This window comes from Saccopteryx leptura, chromosome X (assembly GCF_036850995.1).
Source record: "Saccopteryx leptura isolate mSacLep1 chromosome X, mSacLep1_pri_phased_curated, whole genome shotgun sequence".
Lineage (NCBI taxonomy): Eukaryota > Metazoa > Chordata > Mammalia > Chiroptera > Emballonuridae > Saccopteryx > Saccopteryx leptura.
In genome coordinates, this window is record NC_089516.1 from 68,591,939 (window position 1) to 68,617,385 (window position 25,447).

Sequence of the window (25,447 nt, forward strand, 5' to 3'; positions counted from 1 at the left end):
CCCTCAGCTTGAAAGTAGCAGAACATGGCCTCAGAGCTGGGTCTACCCAACTCCAGACTCTCTGTACTTTCCACTATACCACACTGTCTCACCTAGGAGTAAGAATCAAGAGCTTGCTTTGGTAGGCTAGTGAGGAAACCAGTCTGACTAGCATGGAGCTGACAGCTGTAGTCCAAAACTAGCACCTGGGAGGGTGACTTGGGACCAGCACACAGAGGACCTTGAATTTATGTTAACAGTTTGAACTTTATTCCATATATTTTATAAGCCACTGGGAAGATCTTTAAGGAGGAGAAAAACAGTGTAAAAATGTTTAGGGTAAATCTTCCAATGGTGTTATATGAATTAAAGTTAGTATTTTTTGGCCTTGAATGGTTGGCTAAGTGGTAGAACATTAGCCCAGCATGTGGATGTCCTGAGTTCAATTCCTGTTCAGGGCACACAGGAGAAGCGGTCATCTGCTTCCCCTCCCCTCTCTCTTTCTCTATCTCTCTCTCCCTCTCACAACCATGGCTGATTGGCTCCAGCAGTGAGTTGAGTTGGCCAGCTGAGGAGGCCAGCCTTACCTCAGGTGCTAAAAATAGCTTGGTTGCCAAGCAACTGAGCAAGGACCCAGATGGGCAGAGCATTGCCCCTTAGGGAGCTTGCCAGGTGGATCCTGGTTGGGGCACATGTGGGAGTTTGTCTCTCTGCTTTCCTTGCTCTCAATTTAAAAAATGTATTTTTTAAATTTACTTTAAAATCTTTATTAAGAAAGCTTGATGAATATTAAGATTTACTAACAAAAATTTAGTGAAAATCAAGATCTACTAACACTCTAGCATTGCTGCACATTGTCTATTTCCATGTGATGTTCAGCAGGTCATGAGCACTTTTTGTGGACTTTATTTTCACTTATATTATTTTATATGTATATTTTTTTATCTGGCCTAAGTCATTGTTAGTTTATGCACAATACATATTGGTTAAATGCTTATAAGAATTGACTTGGTTGCTTAGCTTTTGTGGTTGGATCTGACTTTTTGCTGTTAAGCATGTTTTGTGCCAATTGGTTTGTTGTTTTTGTTGTTGCTGTTTTATTTTGGATTAAATTCCTTTGGACTTGATCCCCAAAGTGGATCAACTGGATCAATGTGTTTAAACCATCTCATATGTATAATTTTGCATTTGATCCACATTGTTCCAGAATTCTTGATGGCCAATTAGATAGAATAAGCCCAGAGTGCAGCACCAGCAGCAATGTGAGTGCGCCCATTTCACCAGAGTCCTGCTAGAAATGTCTTATAACATTATGCATGTTTATTTTGTACTCACTGACCTGGCAACTGGAGACACAGAGGCAGGCAGACAGGTTAGGAGACTACTGCACTAATCAAGGCCTAAGTGAAAAAGGCTTGAATTTTAGTGATGATGAATTTACCAAATTCCAATTCATCATCAAACATTAACTCAGCACCTACTCTGTGCCAAACATTTTACTAAAAATATTAATGCCTAATTAAATTCTCTCAGTATCTTTGTAAAATACTGTATTATTGCTCTTTATTATACAGATAAGAAAGCTGAGACTCAGTAAATTGATGTGACATACCCTAGGTCACACACATAGGAACTTCAGAGCTGATGTTCAAACCTAGACTTTCTGAAGGGATATCTGATGGAAGAATTATTAAAAAACAAAAATCCAGAGTTGTTAGCGACCAAAAAGAAATGGTGTCAAGGGAGGTGGCCTAGATAGCTCTGTTCTGATATTGCGTAGTTTTCCATTTGGCTGACCATCAAAGTTCTTGATGTTGTTTTCTCTTCCAGGAGGCTCTGACAGTTTCAGCAAAGTGCGGCCTCCAGGAGAAAAGCCAACCATCATCCGTCCCCCTGTGAGGCCTCCAGATCCTTTCTACCGGGCAGCAACTCCCCAGAAAACAGAGCCAAAGTCAGATATTCTAGCTGGCAATGCAGGGGACATCCCATCATCTGTGTGAGTAGGGTTGTTCCTCATCCTTAGCCTAAGGCCCAGCTAGGACCACCAGGAGTGCTCTGAGGATTACCACTTTGGTTGTGCAGGGTATATAATGCATAATTCTGAGGCAGCACTCACTACATAGTCTAGGGCAGGCAGTGGTCGGCAAAGTGCGGCTCCCGAGCCACATGCGGCTTTTTGGCCCCTTTAGTGTGGTCGCAAAGGCCAGCTTAGGAGTACCCTAATTAAGTTAATAACAATGTACCTACCTATATAGTTTAAGTTTAAAAAAACACTGGCTCTCAAAAAAAATTTCAGTCGTTGTACTGTTGATATTTGGCTCTGTTGACTGAGTTTGCCAACCACTGGTATAGGGGAATGCACAGACCAGCCTCGTTTGGACAGCCTCATTTGGAGTATTCTACTCAACACTGAAGGCTGAGGGACTTACCCCAAGCTGACGAGTTCAAACTTTAGTGCCTAATAGGAGACCATGGTTTCTAGCTATCCTAATGTCTGAGGAATGGTGAGATTAATTACCTTCTGTTTTCATGCTCCCTTGGCTCTGGGAATTTTTCTTTTTTTCTTGTTATTGCTACTGGTCTTAAAAGTAATCTAATGAACAGTTTTGTGCCTTTGAGGTTTTTGTTGTTGTTTTGTGTTCGTGTTTTTTTTTTTTTTTTTTTTTTTTTTTTTTTTTTTTAAAGCAAGGGTATAATTTTTTAAAAATCTTTCAAAGTGGCCCAGAGCCTCCAGAGAACCTCTTGCAAGATAGGAGCTGAGCCGTGTTCCACAGGCCTTCCTGGGAGGCAGGGCCAGAGATGAAGCTGTGGGGGGTCGGGGGGGATAAAGGGAGAGGAGGATGGGGGTGAGGGTGTGGGTGGGGGAGATGGGGGGGAGCGTGGCAGTGCCCAGAGGCCACAGCCAGCCTGGCTGGCTGTCCTCAGTCAGTGCCTGGGACCCTCACAGTGTACCTCCTCCTGGTCTTTCTTTTTCTTTTGTCTCTTGTTTTTCATAATTGTAAAATGGGGCAAAAGTTTTAAAAAGCTTTTACTATTTGACTAATTAGCTAAGTCTATTAACACAATGGCAATAATGATACTTTGAAACCTAGGACTCATTTCACATGTGTCTCCCAAGCATAGCCTGAATGGGCAGCGTACTTAGACCTTTCCAAACTGACAGGGAGCAGAGTTCTCTGCCATGGGCTGGAGGATGCAATGGTCTTGAGCCATTCCTCATTTTGATACTTAGATCTCTCCTCAGACCCAGGCCCCTCGTAAGCTCAGGTGGGGCCTGGCATTGACGGTGCATCTGACACATGTTCTCTTGTCCTTGCACTGGCCATTGGTTCTCACACATACTCCACAGCAACTGATGGGACTTGGTTGGCTTCTGTTACAGGGTGGCTTCCAGGACCAAGTTCTTTGAAACAGCTTCCCGGAAAACAGGAAGGTAAGAGATGCAGGTGTCAAAAGAGAAACAAAAATCATGTTTTAATAAATGTATCATAAGCATCTCATTTTCTCTTTTAATATTTTTGAATTTTATCTTATTGAGTTTAGAGAGAGAGGAAGGGAGAAAGATAGAAACATTCTGTGTGTGCCCTGAATGAGGATCGAACTGGCAGTGTCTGCATACGAGGATGACTGAGCTCTATGGCCAGGGCTCATTTGATCTTTTATATTTTCTTTTTGTAAATCTCTGTTTCTGTTCCTGTCTCTTTGTGTTTGGCCCTTTCTATCCCACCATTCTGTCTCTGTCCTCACCCTGTATTTCTGTCTTTTTTTCTTTACCTGTTGGTCTATCTGTCTTTTGTCATTCTTAGTCTCTTTCTTCTGTCTCTTTCCATGTTTTTCTACTTATGTCTATGTTTCTGTCTTTGTCTTTATCTCACTATCCTTTATCTCACTATCTGTTTCACTCTTTTTCTGTCTGTCTCTCCCCATGTCTCTCTTTCTTTATCTGTTGCTGTATGTTGTCTCTTTGCCTCCCTGACTGCTTTTCCATTCCTCTCTCTCTCTCTCTCTCTCTCTCTCTCTCTCTCTCTCTCTCTCTCTCTCACACACACACACACACACACACATACACAGTACTTACATGCAAAGCAATATGACAGAAACTTTGAACTCAATGTAGGCCTTATTTTTTTGTTAGTTTGCTTATTTAGAACCTATTATATTATTTTTATTCATAGTGAGAAAGAGAAAGCATGAGAGGGATAGAGAGACAGGAAGAGAGAGAGATGAGAAGCATCAACTCATAGTTGTGGCACCTTAGTTGTTCATTGATTGCTTTCTCATATGTGCCTTGACTGGGGGGCTCCAGCCGAGCCAGTGATCTGTTGTTTAAGTCAGCGACCTTTGGCTTAAGTCAGTTACCATGGGGTCATGTCCCACACTCAAGCAGGCGACCCTGCGCTGAAGTTGGTGAGTCCACACACAAGCCAGCAACCTTGGATTTTGAACTTAGATCCTCAGCATCCCAGCATGATGCTCTATCCATTGTGCCATGGCCTGGTCAGCCTAGAGCCAATTATATTCTTAAAAGATAGCTGACAAGAATATATAGAATGCAATATAACAGAAACAACCTAAATAGAATGTTTACCTTAGAAACGCGCACGAGCTTTGCTTATTCTAAGGTTGCCGCACATATATATAAATCACCCAGAAAATTTTGAGGGAAAAAGCAGACAAACACAGAATCCTGCCTTCCACTCTAGACACACTAAAACAGAATCTCTTAGAGTAGGTCCTGAGGATTGTTTTTGGTTTTTTTCTTCTCTCTCTCCCTCCTTATCTTTCTCCCTCCTTCCCTCACTCCCTCCTTTCCTACCTCCATCTTTCTCTCCTTTCAATCCCTCCTTCTTCTCAAGTGCTGATGTAGGCTGTCCGAGGCCAGGTACTTAGGACCATTTTGACTAGAACACCTGGACAAATGATTGCTTGGCCTTCAGGGACCATTTTGTGAGTTTGCTTCATGTTGCTTGTCAGAAAGTTTAGAAATTGTGCTTCCAGATGGATGACAGGTGGTTAGTTAAAGTGAATTAAAAATTAAAAAAAAGCAGAACAATGTGCCCTTACCAGTAGTAAACTGAGCATAGTTTTGACCTCATCTAGTTAAACTTTGGGACCTTCCTCACCAGGTCATATCCCTCCCAATACAGCAAGTCACCTTACTTCTGCTTAACGGTCAATCACAGGGGACCCTAGACCAGGCCAAATTCTCCTTAGACAATAATTTACCATTTAGTCTATTATACTGAATAAAAGTCAGGCCAACACCCCAGATTTCTCTTACTGCTAGAGTGAAAATAAAGTTTTCAACTAGGATGTTTTTGAAGCAGGCCTAATTAAATGTCCACCTTGAGAAAAACAAGAAAAACAGATAGAGAGGGAGCAGGAGAGAGAGAGAGAGAGAGAGAGAGAGAGAGAGAGAGAGAGAGAGAGAGAGAGAGAGAAAGCTTAATACACTTAATGAAGTACCCACCTATGGGCAGGACTACTTCCTACTCTCTAGTCATTTTTTCTGCCTCCCCAGAATAAGCCATATGAGAAACAGATCCCCAAAAAGGAGAATAAAGTATACTAGAATTAGCATAATGAACAGTGAACTGGGCACATCTGAAGGAAAGCTTGTTAGAAGAAGTGATATCTGATCTGAGGCTGACAAGATAAATAGAAATACACCAAAAAACATGAGGGATTGATCTGTAACCTTGGACAGAGAACCAAGACATCGAGAAGAAATACATAAGAAACAAAAACAAGGTCCAATAGAATCGTTAAGGCAGACTGGCTTCCAATATGGAAACCATAAGCAAACCAGTATTAAGAGTATGGGAAGATTGGTAATGCTGCCTACGCATTGGCAGCTGGTGCTCAGGGAAGTCTTGTACCAACCACAAATTAAGGGGCACTTTAGGCTGGAGCCCCACTCTACCTATCTTATGTCTAATCTAGGCCTCTGGAACCTAGATTTAATATTTATCCTCAATTTCATGATGGCAGGAGTGTGGATAAGACCAAAGTGTGTACATCTGTCTTTCAGTATGTCATAAGCCACCATCCTAGATACACATAGGTTCCTCCCACTCAGCATTCCATAAGGAAATCGCCCCTTCTGTAGAGACCCCACATTGTAACTGCCACTTGTATCAGCGAATCTACATGCTGGTTACGGTCAGTCCCATCTATGGACATTGTTTCAAGGTTCTTCTCTCAACTCTCATAAAAATGATGATATGTTTAACCCTTGCTCTGCCCCTTTTTGCTTCCCATTTGTACACCTGGCATTTGAATGACCTCACTCTCTTTTTCATCTTCTTTCCACAACTGAGTCCTTCAGGTCAGCAGCTTGTAGCTCAAAATCTCTGACGGAGACACCAGGAAATAATAAAAAATGAGAAGTGGTTTATTGGGGGGGCATTTAGTAAGGAAAAACAGCTTATGCAACACCTGTAAAGGAAGTGATCAGTGTTCCTCTTTGGCTAGAATGTAGGGTAAGAAGAGGGAAGCATAACTGGAGGGGAGGCCAGGAAGATTGACTGGGGCTAGACCAGGGGTCGGGAACCTTTTTGGCTGAGAGAGCCATGAACACCACATATTTTAAAATGTAATTCCGTGAGAGCCATACAATATGTTTAACACTAAATACAAGTAAATGTGTGCATTTTATGTAAGACCAACACTTTTAAAGTACAATAAGTCTCTGAATTCTTTTTAATAACGTTGTTATGCTGTGGCTAACCAATGATGAATAAAGTACTTCTCACCATTAATGCAACTTCTGGTGCTGCATGGTTTTGCTGATGGCTTTGCAGTCTGGTTGATACGTGATGAGGTTAAGCTTCATGCAGGCGTTGAGACTTCCATCTGTTAAATGTGATTGTAGGTTGGTCTTAACGTTCTTTAGATGTGAGAAAAACTGCTCATATGCATACGTAGAGCCAAACATTGTCAGTACAGCAATACTCACATGCTGCAGTGTGTGGTATGTGATGGGAAGCGCGTTCCAAGTTTTGACAGTCAGCTGGTCCGCAGGTTGAAGTTTTTTCATTTCTCCCCACTTGTGTTTGCTCAACAACTCTGCTTGCTGTTATGCAAGTCTTTCCAAATCTTCATTCAGTGACTTGAACTTATTCACCCACATGTCTGAGGCCTTCAGGTCAGCAGCTTGTAGCTCAAAATCTCTGACGGAGACACCAGGAATGTAACTCAGGTCGGCGCTGTCCACTGCACACTCGTGTGGATGGATGATGAACTTAAAAAGACAAGGGCACTCATGAAATTCTCCAAAGTGCGCTTTGAATGACTGCAGGAGATTAGATGTGAAGCCCGCTAGCTGCTGCAGATCAAGATGTTGAGTAGGGTCACTTGTTGTGCATACATCTTTAAACTCTCCCAGTTTTTCAAAGTGTAGTAAATGACCCATTTCAAAGTCAGCAATGAAAAGTTCCAGCTTGTTTTCAAATGCAAACACTGCTTGTTGAAGGGATAAGACTGTATTTCCGATGCCTTGCATTTTCACATTGAGCTGGTTCAGATGTTCAGTTGTGTCCATGAGATAGTAGAGCTTCAGGAGCCACTCAGTGTTAGCTAACTCAGGATGCTCAACGTTTTTCATTTCCAGAAAAGTCTGGATTTCGCTCAGACAAGCTGCAAAACAGCTGAGCACCTTCCCTCTTGACAACCAACGCACATTGCTGTGCAGAAGCAGACCAGGATAATTATTCCCAACTTCATCTAGCAGTGTTTTAAACTGGCGATTGTTTAAAGCTCGGGCAACAATAAAGTTGATCACCCGAATGACCAGCGACATCACATCACCAAGCTGCTTGCCACACATCTAAGTACAAAGTGCTTCCTGATGTAGGATGAAGTGAAAACTCAGGATGAGTCTCTTTTCATGTTCATGAAGAAGCGCTACGAATCCTGTTTTTCCCCACCATGCACGGAGCACCATCAGTACACACCAAAATAAGTTTATCCATTGGTAGATTTTTTTTTTTAGTGAACTCAGTGAAAGACTTGAATAAATCCTCCCCTCTTGTTGTCTCTTTCATAGGCAAAACAGCAAGACTTTCCTCACATAGTATGTCACCAACAGCATACCTTGCAATCACGCTGATCTGGGATAAATGGCTTATGTCTGTTGACTCATCCAAAGTGAGAGAAAAGAATGGTGCTGCATTTATGTCCTTCACTTGTGTTGCCTCAATTTGACTTGCCATCATGATGGTACGACCGTGAACAGTTCTTGCCGACAGAGGCATGTCTTTTATTTCTTTGATTATCTTGTCTTTATCCGAAAAGTCGTCAAAAAGTTCATTGGCAACATCAAGAATGAATGTTTTGGCATACTCCCCATCTGTGAATGGCTTTCTGTTTCTCACAATTGCTAAAGCACCAGCAAAGCTAGCTGAATTCCAGTCACCTTGTTGGGTCCAAACAGGAAGTTGGTGCTGACTAGCTTGCACTCTGCACAGTAGCTCTTGACATGCTTTCTTCCTGCTGTCTCCCGGTGGATATTTTGATGCAAATGTAGTATGGTGTGTGTCGAAATGCCACTTTATATTTGACCATTTCATCAATGCAATTTTATCATTGCATATTAGATACACTGCAGAACCTACTCTCTCCGCAAAGGTGAATTCCTCTGTCCATTCCTGCTGAAAAGTATGATACTCCTCATGTTTTTTCTTTTAGCCATCTTCATCAAAAGGGTTTCTACAATTAGCTAGCTGACTACTTGATTAAAAGGAGAGAAGTTTACTTCCTGACCTCACAACGACCCATGTACCTTACGCATTATCCAATAAAAATTTGGTGTTGTCCCGGAGGACAGCTGTGATTGGCTCCAGCCACCCGCAACCATGAACATGAGCAGTAGGAAATGAATGGATTGTAATACATGAGAATGTTTTATATTTTTAACATTATTTTTTTATTAAAGATTTGTCTATGAGCCAGATGCAGCCATCAAAATAGCCACATCTGGCTTGCGAGCCATAGGTTCCTGACCCCTGGGCTAGACTGTGAAGGCCTCACGTGACATACTGAGGAGTTTGGTCTTTATACTCTAGTTCATTGGGAGTTATGGAAGATGTTTAAACATGGTAATACGTCTTCAGAGCTGACTGAGTTGTAGAAATCATCATTCTGTCAGTAGTGGGAAAAATAGAGGAGGAACTAAAGACTATGCAGGGCCTGCCCAAGTGGTAGTGCAGTGGATAGAGTGTTGTACTGGGACGCAGAGGAACCAAGTTTGAAACCCCTAGGTTGCCATCTTGAGTGCAGGCTCATCTGGCTTGAGCACAAGCTCACCAACTTGAGCGCAGGTTCACTAACTTGAGCGTGGGATCATAGACATGACCCCATGGTCACTGACTTGACCCCCAAGGTTGCTGGCTTTAGCAAGGGATCACTCGGTCTGCTGTAGCCCCCAGTCAAGGCACACATGAGAAAGCAATCAATGAACAACTTAGGAGCCACAGTGAAGAATTGATGCTTCTCATCTCTGTCCCTTCCTGTCTATCTATTCCTATCTGTCTCTCTTTCCAACTGTCTCTCTCTAAGTAAAAAAAAAAAAGGGATGCAGGAGGACCAATTTGGAGGCTGACCTTCCTGGCAGGAGTTGATGAGGCCCTGACTTATGGCATTGACAGTAGGAATGAAATTGAAGGAGAGATTAGAGATAGACTTGGTTGACTTTTCAAACATGGAACATTAGAGAAGGATTAAGAGAGAAGGAGAGAGAGAGATCCAACTTGGGGAATTAAGTAGATGGTAACAACAATTAATCCTGAAGGAAAAGTTTTGTGGAAAAGTTGCACTGCTTAATATTGGAAATTAGTTTTGAAGGCCCCATGGGACATCTAGATAGAGCTGTCCACTAGGTAACTGCAACTTAGACTAATAGTTGGGGCTGGACCTACAGAGATGTAGGGGTAGAACTTTTGAATACAGCAGTTATACACCATGGGGGCATTCACATACACCAAAATGTGAATAGCAGCTCTTTTGGGGGAGGGTCCTCAGTATTTGGTGGTGATTGAAAGCATGGCTGAGAATATGACCACTCAGGGAGTAGGTGTAAATAGACTTAAGGAAGAAGAAAGAAACAATGCTGAGGGACCAACAAGGCTCTGGGACCAGCTGTGGGCAGAGAGATTCTGGCCACACTTTATGGGAGCTGACTCTTCAGGATTGTCTTTGTCCAGCTGTCTTTAGACAAGGTAATTTAGGATTGCTCTGAGCACATCAGAGGTCAGGCAAAGTTGGTTTGGTCTCTAAGTCAAAAGAGGATTCATGTTTCACATGGCATTTGCCCTCCCTCTTTGCTCTTCTCCTTATTAGAGATAATTACAGACTAATATTTGGTGTTGGGCCAATTTCTTTGGGCTCCCATAGCTTTCCTTAGTCTGGCACCTAAAAGATGTCTTTGTGTCTGGGATCTAGGCTCTCTAATTCTACCAAAGAGGTAGCTCAACCTATAAGCATGGAGCTAGATGCTTTGAAATATCTCTCTAGAGTCACTTTCCTATTTTTAAAATGACCACACGCACTTACTATGGCATGAAAGGACCCCCCAGACCCTGCTTTGCCTTTCTGGTTTTGATTTCTAGTCTTACTGAAATGTCTTTCCTCTTTTGCCCACAGCGCTCACAGCAGACTTCCTGCAGATGAGGATTGAGGCCTCAGGTATGTAGTCTTTCACCCCTAATGACAGAACCTTGTTATGCATGAGCCTTCTTTATGGGATCTGAGTTCCCAAGGATTGGAATACCGAGTCGGCTGAGAGAGTGGGAGGTCACCTCCAGGCCTCAGTCATCACCCTGTGGTTCCCTAACCCGTAACTGACTGTCTTCCAATGCTGAAATTCTCTGTGTTTTTAAGTCTCTTCTTTCTTTTCTTTCTCCCCCACCCAAACTACAGTGTAGGTTTTCAAATTGAATTTGAATTTATTTCATTAGGAATCCTAGGCTGTGACATTTGGGGCAACTGCATTTCCTTCTCTAAGCCTCAATTTAATCTGTAAAATGGTTGCAACCTTATAATGCTGACACTCATTGGGTCTAAAATAAGGTCAGTAACCTCTCTATTGGTATTATAGTAGGTACCAGGAGTCTACCTCAGTGTCTGTAGAAGGACTTCATTCCTTCAGACCAAATCAGTGTTACCCCCCCTCCAAAGCTTCCTTCTTAGTCTTCTATATTTGTCTAATGTTAAGCACTTTCACATTCATTAACTCATTTGACCCATATCAAATGTAAGATATAGGGACGATAATATATTTTAAATTCAACAAATAAGGGAGCTTGCTTGACTCTCAGACTACTGGCATAACATGAACCAATGCACACACCTGTGAGATCCAGGTATTTGGGCAGAGCTTTCTGTGTGCTCCCCAGGCTTTTTTTTTCCTTCTTATCACTGCCCGTCCTAAGAGGTGCACAGGTAGATAAACCTTCAGCCTCCATGAAAGTGAAGTCCTAGAAAAAGAAGTTTGAAATTATTATAGTACTATTGATGCTATAAAGGCCGGGACCATGTTATGGTGGGAGCAGGGGTGATCTTAAAGTTATCAGGCTTCTGCATCCCTTGTAGACTTTTTGTCAATTAGAGTTGAGTCCAAAGGCATAGACAGTTTCCGTTCCTGAGTATAACACCGTCTTAGTCCTGTTTCATAGGATCAGCTTTATTGATAAGATTAGCTGCCAATTGTATGGCTAGCTGCCTACCAAGGGAGGCCCCATTGCTCAATAGCTGTTCAGTGCTGTACCAGTCCTAGCTAATTCTCTACTCTCTTCTTTTCCTTTCAGGTTTAAAGGCTTTGGCCTTAGAAGACCCATTCTCTGTTCTGGAAGGGTCTTCTTCAAACCACTGTGTGCTGAATCATTTTGTCCTGAAGAGCAGCTCCTTCCTGGCCCTGTGCCTCTGGGGTCTGGGTTGATATAAATAGGGAGCACATGTTCTAAAACAGGTTTATTTCTCCTTTGTCCTCTGTCTTCATCTCCTCAGAAGGTCTCTCTTGAGCTCTTGTAAGACTGTGAATGTCTGAACTTTCTCAAGCCAGACTCTGCAGAAACCAAGCTATCCACTGACCTGAGTTGAAGAGGGGAGCTCAGTTTTCAACTCTTCTCTGAACTTCTGCTTCCTCAGGACATCAAACTTGGAAAGATTTGGGGCTAACCACTGATCTCAATGGTCTTACTCTGAACTAAAAGCTACCTGAGTTGGGGCCATTGCTTACTTTGGAAACGGGAGTTGAAACGCTTGCTAAACATTGGAGAAATATAACATGTCTTTTACTGATGATGTGGACCCTGCTGCCAGATTGGAGCTCTGACACTGCAGTATATTGCCAAGAACCTGTCTTCTTCTGTGGGGACAGACAGCATGGCTGATGCACCCCCAGACCTTCCACGTGGACTTCGGAAGGTGGCCTGCCTTCCTCCTCTTGCGTACGCTGCTTAAGACGAATCTGCAAAGCATGTTTTGCATGTCACAACCTGGGTCTGTTTGAATTAATCTTTTGCCTGTTTTCTCCTGGCAGCTTCCTTCCCAAGCAATCTGGAAAGAACAAAAATCTGAAAACAGTTTTTTAAAAAAGAGAGACAGTGTTTGTCCTGCAGGAATTCCATTTTTGAGTCTAATGCTGGGGGGAAATGTTGGGATGAACTGGGGCCAGGTGGCTGTCATGTTGCATCATGTTGCATCATGTTTGCCTTCTGCAGCTAAGCTCTTTTATCTCCTGAAAGAAGCAATTTTTAACCCAGTGGCCATGGATTCAAGAACTTTTCAAAGCCTCTGAAATGGCATACCCCATTTCACGTCAATGTGCCTTTTCTGGAGAGATGTCCTTAACATTCTATTGAATTTCCAATGGGTCTGTGACGCAATAAAGGTTAAGAACCACAGCGTTGAGACAAAAGTCTCTTTTTACAACCCATAAAGTATTTGATTGGCAGATCCTTGCAAAATCATTTAGTCTAACTGCCTAATTTACCACTGGGATAACCAAGGCTGGCCAAGTTAGGAGTCATGCCTAAAGAAGATCCCAGGCCCTTGGGCTTCTACTCAAGGTTTTTTCCATCACACCAGGCTTATCTAGCAAGGGGTGTTATGGTGGTTGATTTTACTGGTCATCATTTTGGGGGTTAGGCTTTTTCTTTCTTTCTTGACCCCCACATATTTGCCCACATGAAAAACTCCCAGACAAAAGTTCTCTGTCTTCCTCATTTGCCATCTAAATCATTGGAACGGAACTAAAACATAATTGGTCTAGTTGGGAAATCTGAGTAGTAGACATTTCTGACTCCTCTTTGTTAAAGAGATGCTACTAGAGCAGGTATCACTGCTTGTGCTCCCATGCAGATGCCAATAGCATGGAACAGGTGCTCAGAGCATGAACCCAAGGGCATTTCAACTTGACTTTCTTTCAGTGACTAGTTTACCAGAATCAGGATAGCTATTTTCAGTAGTGGACCCCACACTGTTGAGGGCGGAAGGGCTTTTCATCTGGGCACTATTTTGTTTCTGTCACATGTGCCCCCTCACTGCTTCCCACAGCCATATAACAGGCAAATCTCTAGTGTGTGGCTTCAGACAAGTCCCTTCTCCCCTCTGAGTCTGCTACTCCATTTCAAAGGTTGGATTCTAGCACGTTGTCTTTACCTAGTGGACATGAGAATCAACTAGAGAGATGAGAGGCTGATGGGGGGAGGGTGACAGGAGTTTTCTCTCATTTTATTAAGGCTCAGAGAGGAAATATAACTTGCTCAGGGTCATGCAGATAGGAAAGAGACTGGGACCCAGGTTTTCTGTTTCTGCCTCTGCTGTACCACTTCTCTAGGAGAGGAGAAGCACCCACAAAACCTCGGCACTTCGTAGAAATGTCAGGAGCTCTAAGCTCGTAATTGTTTCAACCCAAATGCTTCAAAACAGAATGATTTTTCCCTGTTGAAATATATTCTAACAGTTTTATGACTTGAGACTCTGCAGAGAACTCTTTGTCCATCATTTTGTCCTCATAATAGTCCCATAAAGTAGGTAAGATTAGGTATTTTGCCCCCATTTGACAGATGTACAAATTAAGGCCCAGCACCATTGTTTTAGGTTTCTCTTGCTGCCATAACAAATTATTACAAATTTAGCAGCTGAAAACATCTATTTATTTGCTCACAGTTTTGTAAGTCAGAAATTCTGCATATTATGGCCAGATTCTCTTTTAGGGGCTCATTAAACTAAAATCACAGGTTCAGCAGGGACGTGGTTGTCATCTGGGGCTCAGGATCCTCTTTGAGCTTCACTGGTTGTTGGCAGAACTCAGTTCCTTGTTGTTGTAAGACCAAGGCCCCATTTCTGACCTGTGGCACCTTCATCTTCAAGGTAACAGTGAATGGCATAGCAGATCATTTTGCCTGTCCTTTTTCTGTCTTCCTCTTCTGCCTTTACCATTATGGGCTCACCTTTAATTGGGGTGATTTTATTGGGCCACACCGATAATCCAGGACAATCTCCCTATTTTAAAGTCAGTAATAACCTAAAATCACATCTTCAACATCCCCTCACTCATGGAATCACAGTCCTGGAGATTAGGACATAGGATCTTCTTGGAGGTCATAATGCTGTTTAGAACAGGCATGAAGAGCTGCACACAGAAACCCTGGCTCTCAGGATAAAGATGCATGGTGTCAACACCTTAATCTTGAGGTGACTCTCTGTGGGCAGTTAAAAGCCATGATGTTGTCCAACATCCTCCATCTTAAATCCACAACAGACACAAATGGGCAATACAACAAAGAAAGTGACAGCTGGAGTACAAGGCAGGGCATCATTTGGAAGCTGAGTGTATTCTTAGATGGCACCTTGATGCTGGTTACTATTCCCTAACTAGTCTCATTTTATCAGGTAGTAGGGGAGCAGAAGCAGTTTCCCCAAAGGCCCAAAATGAGATGTGTATTCCCGATAACACTTGATCACTTGATGCTTGACATTCTACATGCTAAATGGGTCTTGAAGTATTTTACTGGATTTGCTAAATTTGTTCTGTTAATATTTATATGATGTAATACTGGCATTAGTCTCATTTTGCAGATGAGAAAACTGACGCACAGGATAATGTCATTCGCTCAAGTTCCCACAGCCGGGAAATGATGAATTCAGGGTTTAGATGCAGACCATTCTCTTAACTCCCCCTGTGGTTTCCACCAGACTGGGAAAATTCTCTTAGAGGAGAGACTGAGGCCAAGTTGATTTGAAAGTCCCTTGCACCTTTGATCCTCTACACTTGCCCATGGGGTCCTGGTAGTCTGGTAACCCAAGTCCACTCAGCTGAATTTTCTGAAGGATTCTGTTAAATTCAGAGACTTGCCAGGCTTCATGGGGTCAATGGATTGCAAAGGGAAGGTAACCAACCTCTTCTCAGAAGCTGGATGGAAGACAAGGCAACTGTCAGTCTGGGTACTTGGGGTCACAAAGGGCTGGACCCAAGGAACACCTGCTCCGAAGCAGAATTTCTACCTGGGAGAGGAGAGGTGCCTGTTTTGGTGTGAATTCAAGTTGTTTCACTTCTTCTGAACCTCCATTAGCCCATTTCCTGAAAACACAGACTCTCATAATACCCAAAAACATACCTGAAATTAAGACTGCAAAAGAGTGCTTTCCTAGCCATGGTGAACAGAAATGGGCAGTGGCATTCTGTGTGCCTGCGCTCCTCCAGCCCTCGGCAAGCCTGTGGGAACTGAGTTTTTCACTAGTGCTGTCAGCCCTGGATTTGTCCTTCTAGCTTCTACTCCTTCAGCTACTCCTGTCTGGGTCCCCTGACGCTGGCAGGTGCCATTCTATTACAGTTCCCAGAGCCATCAGAATGTGAGAGAGATAGGGTAGGGATGACTTTGTCCTAACAATCCCTCACCTCTTCTCCAGTCCTACTACCATTCTGCAGGACTTGTAATTCTGTCTCCTTTCTGGGTCTGTGATCTCAAGGGGCTCAATAGAGGTTGAGTTCCTTTGTTGCTTGTTGTGTCTTTGCTTTCCATTGCTAATAAGACACCTGGCCTCTAACCACCCTGGAAGGAACTTGAACACCAGGATCCCATGTTCATGCCTCATAACCATGTGCAAGTTACTCCACCCAAATAACCATGATTGGCCCTTAATAAGTGCTCAATTATTATTAGTCAGCAGCAATAGTAGTAGGAGTAGCGATGGTAGTGGCAGACTTATTTGCCACCCAGGAATGAAATCTTTTCTACATCCATTCAGGTTTGGTGGATAATGTTTTTTTTTTTTTCAAGATCTTCCGAAATGTTGTCTACCATCTGACTGCTTGTATTATTCAATTCATTGTAACCTGATTGGCTGGAAACTGCCATGTCTCCTGATCCTGTAACTAGCCACCCTGACCCCTACCACCTTGTCTAAGCTGGCCCCAAACCTGGCTCAGTTTGCCTCAGTTTTTTATTCTGTCATGCAAGGGTTTCATCTGAATCCCAGCTACTCTGCTATGTGCAGTTGTCAACAGTCAGGTCTGGAGGATTCCTACATCTTGAGGTCTGATGGCTGCTCTTTCCTATGACAGTTCAGCTCTTGGTGATGTGGCCTGGTACCCTCACCCTCCTGAGCACCCCTTATGCTATTCTGAGGAGCAGTTATCTTTCCCTCACTGCCTTACTCTCCCAGAGCAAGTAAGAGCAGAACTAGAACCTAAATTCCCAGCATTCTTTTCATATTTCTCTTCATAAAAGCTGTTGCTGAAACTCTCAGAAAGTGTTGGAGGCACCAGAGGGAAGGGAGACTCAGTTAAATTGAACTAAAGAAGTGTTCTGAGTTGGAACAATCTTAATGGAAGTAACCCTTAACATTGGCCTTCTCTAACAGCATTCAATACATCTTTACTCATGTTGACAGCAGATGAAAAGCAACTCATGTTTCTTCAAAGTTATTCAGTGAGGGAGTGGGTGGTCCTTGTGGTGAGATGGGAAAGAAGCACTATCCTGGCACTGGATGATTTTACACTTAATTGGAAACTAACCCTGGGCTCTTGACTGTCCAGGTTGTATTTATATTCACCAAGAAATAACATTATACTCCCTGAAGTGAATACGATACCACACAAAAAATGCCTTAGGAAATGGGTCTAAGAACGTTTAAACAAATTTGAAGAGCTCTGAGAAAGCAGCATTGTCAACCAAGTAGCCAGGCTGTCCCCACTTTGACAAAGAGGAAAAGGGACTCAGCTCTGACCATAGGTGGACAGGTTATGAGAATTTGATCCAGAGCATTTGCATGATTTGTGTTAACAAGAATTAAGGGCCTGAGAATGGAAGCAAAACTCACAATGGAGTTGGGGGTCCTCTTGGGCCAAGGAAAGGTAACATTGTTAAGCAACTGTCATGTGCCAAGTATGAAGTAGGAAATACTTCTCAGAAGATCTGGCGTAAGAGTCGGGGTAGGCCTCTTGGTGGGCACATTACCTGCATTTTATATACAAGAGTGGGCAGAAGTAAATTTACAGTTGTAGTACTAATAAATAGTAGCACAAGAATAAACACTGCTTCATGGTTTCATAACTGTAAACCTATTTTTCCCATGTCTGTACATTGTCTCAGTTGAGCCACTTAACCACCTCATTTTAGTTCCATTTTGCAGATGCAGAGACTGCAATCCAGAAAATTATTACCGTTAAAAGTCACATAGAAAATAAAGGCAAAAGCTAAGATAGAAATGGAGATTTGTGGGAGTCCTCAGCCTACACAACGATGTCATATTTTTCATTACTGAAAACCTTTCTCTGACGTGTAAGACAACAACCCAGTGGTAAACTGGTGTTTGGGGAAAAAAAACACAACTTTTTATCATTTGTGTTGTGCCGTTGATGGGAAAAGGGGGGGGATAAATAAGAGTGTGGCCAGTGCCTGAAGCAAATCTGGGACATGGAGGGGCAGGATCATTTCCAGCTTCCAGGGAGTCTTTGTGTGGTACATATACACAGTGGAATACTACACAGCTGTGAAAAAGAAGGAAATATTACCTTTTGCGATGGCATGGATGGACCTGGAGATTGTTATGCTAAGGGAAGTAAGCCAGGCAGAGAAATACAAATATCATATAATCTCACTTATATGTGGGATCTAAGGAACAAAGTGAACTGAAGAACAGAATAGAGGCAGAGTTGCAGGGAGCAGAGGGATAGCTGTAGGAGGGAAGGGGGATGAGGGGATGGAATCAGAGAAGGTGAAAGGATTAGTGAAATTATATACACATAACACATAGATACAAGTAACAAGACAGTAAATCCCAGAGGGAAGTGGGGAGGGAGTTAGGGGGAGGGAGGCAAAGGGGTTATAAATAGGGACACGAGGTGGGGGGTGAAGGTGTTACAGTCAGTGGGACACTTGAATCCATGTGAACACAATAAATTAAAATTAATAAAAATAAAAAAAGGAAATGCACCCCTTGCTCAAGATACTTTATGGCCATCTTCCAGAAAATTGTAATATACAAATATGATTGAAATGTCAAAGGTATCCTGGGTGGGGCCATCTCAACTGACCCTGGGAAGGTACCCCGAAGTGTAAAGGAGGGACAGTAACCATGGGACTGAAGCATTAATGAGTGTACTTCACATTCATACAAAGACCAAGGCCAGCATGATTGTAAGGCAGAAGGAACTGTGGAAGCTTAGTGAGAAGGAAGGGCTTTGCCTGTATAGTATTCCCTTCTATTTTCAAAGCCCTGAAAGCTTTTGGATACTGGCTGGAAGCTGAAAGAAGGACTGAAGTAATGGAGGAGGGAGAGTCCCTTTTCTAGGAACTTTTACACTAAATTTCTTATTCCTCAGAACAGCCTGGGAAAGATGGTATTATCCTCATTTTAGCTATTAGGAAACTGAAGCTCTACAAGTTTACATGACTTACTGCAGATCACATGGATATTGATTGATGGTGCTGGGATTTCACCCCAGGTGTGTTGAACACCAAAAATAGTGGTCTTCTCCCTTCACAACATAACATAACTGTTAGGCATTTGGATGTGTGTCCAATCAGTTCAAAGCTGATGGCAATTATGGAGAATAAAGAAGCCGCAGAGCCTGACCAGGCAATGGCACAGTGGATAGAGCATCAAACTGGGAGGCAGAAGGACCCAGGTTCGAGACCCTGAGGTCGCCAGCTTGAGCGCGGGCTCATCTGGTTTGAGCAAAAGCTCACCAGCTTGGACCCAAGGTTGCTGGCTCGAGCAAGGGGTTACTCAGTCTGCTGAAGGCCCATGGTCAAGGCCCATATGAGAAAGCAATCAATGAACAACTAAGGTGTCGCAACAAAAAACTAATGATTGATGCTTCTCAACTCTCCATTCCTGTCTGTCTGTCCCCGTCTATCCCTCTCTCTGACTCTCTCTCTCTGTCTCTGTTTAAAAAAAAAAGAATCCACAGAAATAATGTTTCTGGACCCGTGAGTCCTGGGCGGGCAAGGGTGCTAGCCAATGCCCAGGCTGTGGGGATGGAGAGCACACCTGTGCAGCCAGGCTCTCCCTGTGAGCACCAGCTCTTCCCCATTCACATGAGTGTCTTCAGTGGGAAATGGAGACCATATTCTTCTTCCTCCCCACCATAGACTTCCGGAAAACCCTAAGGCAACTCAAGACATACACTCATCTATACATCTTCAGTTGTGGGTTAGGGAGATGTGGCCATGGAACCACCTCTTTGCTCTTGCTAACTTGGTACCAACGTGAAGGAATCTGAAACCTGCATGGAGCTGAGCCAGACAGTGCCGTACTCCTACAACCAAGCTTCCGTAACCTGTGGTCAAAGCCCCAGTCCCCTGGACATCTACCTCTATTCTTGCTATTATCTCAGTAGCTATCTATGTGGGCAGGCTGTGTCTCTCCAGGTCAGTTATAATCCTCAGCCTTTATCCAGCTTCAGACAAAAAAACCTGATTTTCTTCTAGGAGAGTCTTTCTCCTGAACTAGTTCCTGTTTTTCCTTCTCCAAGTCTGAGAATGGAAGAATTAAGAGATTTTAAAGGGATAGAAAGGGTTGTACATTTACTTAAGAAATATATGGCATTAATTGTGTCAGGCACTGTTCTCAGTACTTTGGAAATATGAATTCATTTCACCCTCACAACCCAATGAGGTAGATATTATTCCCTCTTTAGGGATGAAGAAACTGAGACATAGGCTAAGTAACGTTCCCACAGTCATATAGCTCTGAAATGGTGGACCCAGGATTCAAAGACAAGTTCCCAATTCTGAGGTTTTTACTATTCTGTTGCCCACATGACACAGTAGCAAAGAATATGAGCTCTGTGAGCCAGGAAGACTCTGGATTTCAATGTTTATTTTGATACTTGACAGGTGTCTTATTCCCTGGCAAGTAACTTCACTTCTCAAAGCCTTCGTTTCCTCACCTGTATCATGAAGGTGATGCCACATGCCTTTCAGTGTTGTAGCGCAGAATCCAGTGGAAAGTGCCTAGCCTGGAGTAGTTCAAAGTTGGTTCCTCTTCATTTTCCTAATGCTTGTTACCAAATTATGATTTCACATCCAGACTCACTGGCCAAGTCAAGTTAGCCTGTGCCAGTGCTAAGCAATTGCTGGCACTGTGGATGGCTGTCACTCCACCGGAATGCCAGATTTTCATCAGAGGAGCCGATGTGGCTGGCATTCTGAAAGATGAAATTCTTCCAGAATTAATTAGCCATATGGGCTGTCTCTGCCCAGACACTGGGACGGCATGGCCAGCAGGAGGAATATTTGTAGGAAATGAAGGTACTGTTCCTAACCAAGAAGTGTCATTCAAATCTCTGCATGTACCCTGCAAGTGTACCACCTGCATCCTTTTCTAATGGATGAGCTCTTGAGCTTAGTTGGAAATGCACGCTTACCGCATAGATGCATAAAGTCTTTGGGCTGACAGACACCTTAAAGATCTTGCAGACCAACTCACCATCTAACTGGGTGTAGTGAACCACCCAATCTCTAGGCTCAGACAGCATGGGTTCAAATTCTTCCTCTTCAATTGATTAACAGTCAAGAGGGCAAGTTACTTCTTTTTTCTTTGCCTTAGGTTTTTCACTTGCATACTAGAGATCTGTAAGTGCCCATTTTCAAAAGCTGTCATGAGAATCCAATGAGATAATGAAGGTGAAGTGTCTAACACAGAAAATGTTCAATATATTGAAACTACTAATTCTGGTCTCATCTGTGCAACAGAACAACAAACTTCAAGAGTTCCTCTGAAACCGATGCATAATAATACTGAATGTAAACCATAATTGAAATAAATAAAATAATTTTGATCTTCAAAAAAGAATTCCCAATTGCTAACAAAATTTGTTTGTAGAGGCTCCTTATGACCTACTCACACAGATCTTTCCTAAAAAGAGACACAGGAGACTGCCATGTAGACCTTGTCTCATCTTCTTGTCTCCCCTCACCTCAGCCACAGCCATGTATTTTATGTCCTGTGAAAACTGGACCCATGGTTGTTCTTCTATTTGTAAAAGTCCTGCAGGAAATAAAGTCAACAAATTTTCAAAATATGGCCAACATTAGCGGTACGAACAAGAGTAATAAAGCACCCAGGGTCTAGGAATACCAGGAAGCCATTACACTGTGGGCCTGGAGGGCTAAAGCAATGGAGCAGTATTACCAGAGCTTAGTGAGAGCTGGAGCTGGGAAGTTCCTAGGAGGAACTATAATCAGAGAAAATTCTAGTCAGTGCTGGAAGTGAGACCCAAAGCAGGGAAGGAGTAGCAACAAAATACCAAGAGCTCTTCTCTTTCCACCCTTGATCTGTTAGTGTCTCTATTGGCCAGGAGCCGCCATCATGGCCATTCACATGCAGGTTCCCATTGGATTCAGGCAGACGGTAAAGAAATGGCAGAGTCGGAGGATGGTGAGTGTAAAGCCAGAAGCCAGAGCCAGGGCCACTATCACAGCAGCCTGGCCCATGCAGGTTCGCATTGGATTCGGACAGTCGGTAAAGAAACAACGGAGCCGCAAACTGGTGGGCCATAGTCTTTAATCCTAGCTTGCACCCGGCGGGCAAGTAAAAACATACACTGGGCTCCAAAACCCAATCACATTCAGTGCTCACAAAGCTACTGACTTATCCGAGTTTCCTAGAATCAAAGGTTTCTAGCTCACCAGACTTATTCTCCTCTGTTCCCCATCTCCTTCCTTATCCCAGATATAAACTCTACACAAACTGGCATCTCATTCAGCACTCCGCCATCTTGGCTGCTTTTCCTGGCCTCCTCCACGTGGCCTCCTTCCGCTGCTGGCTCTACTTTCTCTGCTCTCTCATGCTAACCTCAGGAACCAAGAGGGCAAACTCCCGTTTTGCCCCCACTTTATACTGTAGCTTCACAACCTCTAATCCAATATACAAAACAGGGAAGTCTCTAATACAAAGTCACTTCTCTGAGGCATGATTGGATTGTACCACCCCACATCAAAAAGGGTAGGAAAGGCTTAATCCCAAAACCAAGCCCCAGGCAACAAGGATTCTGCCTGCCTTTAGCCCACCCCAACACACATTAATATCACCTGGGTGACGGCCCCCTCGTGTTATCTTTAACAAAGTGAGCATAATACATTTTACCTGCCCAACAATCCACCCCTATGCTCACTTTACTACCCACAATCTATACCACCGGCATCCCTGTGCAAGGAAATTAGAACATTACACAAATTACAACAGCAAAAATAATACAGTTTCAACAATTACAAAGGTACACTTCACCAGTCTCTGAGCACTTTGCCCAAAGCGCAAAATGTCCTCGCTTTCTTTCTAGCCATGGGAAAAGCTTCCCGGGGCAGGGGAGTGCTTCCAGCAAAGCCGCCCCCCACCCCCATCAGGGTATTTTACATTGTCCAAAATCCGTAATCCGTAAGTCCATCCAACAAAGGAGCCAATGCCCACTCCGGTCGTAGTCCAGGAAATCAGTCCACGAATATGGGGCATCAGCCACCCCCCTCATCCCTGCCATCCTGGCAGGTCTTACACTGTCCCAAAGAGGGGCACATGGCAATGGCAGTCAGCATTTCCATCTTGGCTCTGGAGAGCATGATAACGTCCATCCTATGTCCCCAAGATCGCAGACCTACCAGGGCTGTAGTAGGTGCTCCTTCCAGCTGGGCTCCCATCTTATGGAGACTGCGGATTGCAACTCCAGCTCGATTCTCCTCATCTTCCAAAGAGGAACTGAAAACACCAGCTCGCACTGCCGGGCTCGAGCCTCCGTCCGCTGCTGCCTTCTGCTCCACAGACCTTGCAGCTCCGGACCTGGCCTCAGCTTCAGCCTCAGCCCTGGCCTCCCGCCGCTGCTGGCTCTCCACAACATCCAGGGCAATCTGCAACTCACGAACTTGTGAATCCTCCTCCAGCAGCTGCTCCATTTCCAGGCGAATCTCGCAAACCTGGTCGGCCTCCTCCTCCATAGCTTCCTCCAGCTCCAGGGTCAGCATTGGTTTCTCCTGCGTTTGCTCCAACTCCTTGCACTGCTCGGTTTTCAGGTCCCGGGCAGCCTCTTCCACAGAGCTCTCAGTTTCCTCACGCATGGCTGTAAAAGTCAGCCAGCCTATAATCCCCAAAAGGACAGCCATGGGGAACCCTAACACTAGCCAGTCCTCTACTCCACCGCTCAAAGGCTCCTTGCCGATCTGTATCGAATCCTGCCGACTACGCCAAATGTAAAGCCAGTGGCCAAGGTCAGGGCCACTATCACAGCAGCCTGGCCCATGCAGGTTCGCATTGGATTTGGACAGTCAGTAAAGAAACAACGGAGCCACAAACTGGTGGGCCATAGTCTTTAATCCTAGCTTGCACCCGGCGGGCAAGTAAAAACATACACTGGGCTCCAAAACCCAATCACATTCAGTGCTCACAAAGCTACTGACTTATCTGAGTTTCCTAGAATCAAAGGTTTCTAGCTCACCAGACTTATTCTCCTCTGTTCCCCATCTCCTTCCTTATCCCAGATACAAACTCTACACAAACTGGCATCTCATTCAGCACTCTGCCATCTTGGCTGCTTTTCCTGGCCTCCTCCACGTGGCCTCCTTCCGCTGCTGGCTCTACTCTCTCTGCTCTCTCATGCTAACCTCAGGAACCAAGAGGGCAAACTCCCGTTTTGCCCCCACTTTATACTGTAGCTTCACAACCTCTAATCCAATATACAAAACAGGGAAGTCTCTAATACAAAGTCACTTCTCTGAGGTATGATTGGATTGTACCACCCCACATCAAAAAGGGTAGGAAAGGCTTAATCCCAAAACCAAGCCCTAGGCTACAAGGATTCTGCCTGCCTTTAGCCCACCCCAACACACATTAATATCACCTGGGTGACGGCCCCCTCGTGTTATCTTTAACAAAGTGAGCATAATACATTTTACCTGCCCAACAGTGAGCCATTCTGTTTATTGGTGTCTCACCAAGACAGGCAAGCCACAAGAGAAGACAAGGGAAAAGCAGAAACCTGGTTTTCCCATGAAGGGCAAGGGATCAGGGAGGCCCCTGCAATGATGATAGCAGGAACCGAGAGCGAGCAAGCTTGTGGTCTGCCCCACTTTATAGTGTAGAAATCAAAACCTTTAATCCAATATACAAACAAGGAAGTCTCTGATACAAAGTCACTTATCTGAGGCATAATGGGATTCCTCACGAGAGTGCACCACCCCACATCATGCAATCAGTCAAGGGTGTAGGGAAAAGTCTAGTCTTAAAACTAAGCCTTAGGCTATAACGACCCGGCCTGCTTACAGCCTGTGCCCCACACCCAATACAAACTACAAGTGAGAATATATATATATATATATATATATATATATATATATATATCATATTTATAAACTTATTTGACCAACAGTCTCCATTAGCCAAACCCTGCCAGAATCCAACAAAGTTGATGCAGTCCCCAGGGTTAGCCTCTTGGGACACAGAAGAGGGAAGACAAAGGCAGAGAATGATTCTAGGGGTGCAGATGATAACCAGAGAGTAACTAACAAGCTCAGCTCTCCTACCTCCATGCCTTTCACATTTGGTTCCCTAAAATTGTGATGACCTTCTATGAGCCTGTTCATCTTAAGGTATTGCTCAGATATCACCTCTGTTTCATTACAGTCACTCATTCCCATCTCATACCCACTCAAACACTGATAATCCATGTCATAACTATGTGTGTTTCTGTCTGGATCCCTGAAGAGACAATACATTTCTCAGGGGTGGGGCCTAGTTTTACTCAACTCTACATTCCAAGCTCTTAGCACAGGGTCAGCTGTACTGGAATCATGTGAGTTAAACTCAACCGATCTCAACCAGTCATCTCTACCCTAAAAGGTTTACCATGAGACACCGAGTTAATTGTCACTAACATCCTCTAGTCTCCTGTCCCTGGGAGCAGTCTCTCCTAATTAACTAGATGCTGTGGAACAAGCAACACTCCTTAAGGTTAGCTTTATTCGGAGGCCTC

At 43.8% G+C, this 25,447-nt stretch overlaps 1 protein-coding gene across 1 annotated transcript in view; it reads left to right on the forward strand.

Moving 5' to 3' along the window:
- The window catches only part of OPHN1 (oligophrenin 1), a 336,244-nt gene extending 323,363 nt beyond the window's left edge, over positions 1 to 12,881 (forward strand). The window contains exons 22-25 of the mRNA XM_066356302.1: positions 1,810 to 1,975; positions 3,362 to 3,412; positions 10,621 to 10,662; positions 11,784 to 12,881. Coding sequence (XP_066212399.1) covers positions 1,810 to 1,975; positions 3,362 to 3,412; positions 10,621 to 10,654 — 251 coding nt within the window. The 3' untranslated portion in view covers positions 10,655 to 10,662; positions 11,784 to 12,881. The remainder of the gene's footprint in view (positions 1 to 1,809; positions 1,976 to 3,361; positions 3,413 to 10,620; positions 10,663 to 11,783) is intronic.
- The last annotated feature ends 12,566 nt before the right edge of the window (positions 12,882 to 25,447 follow it).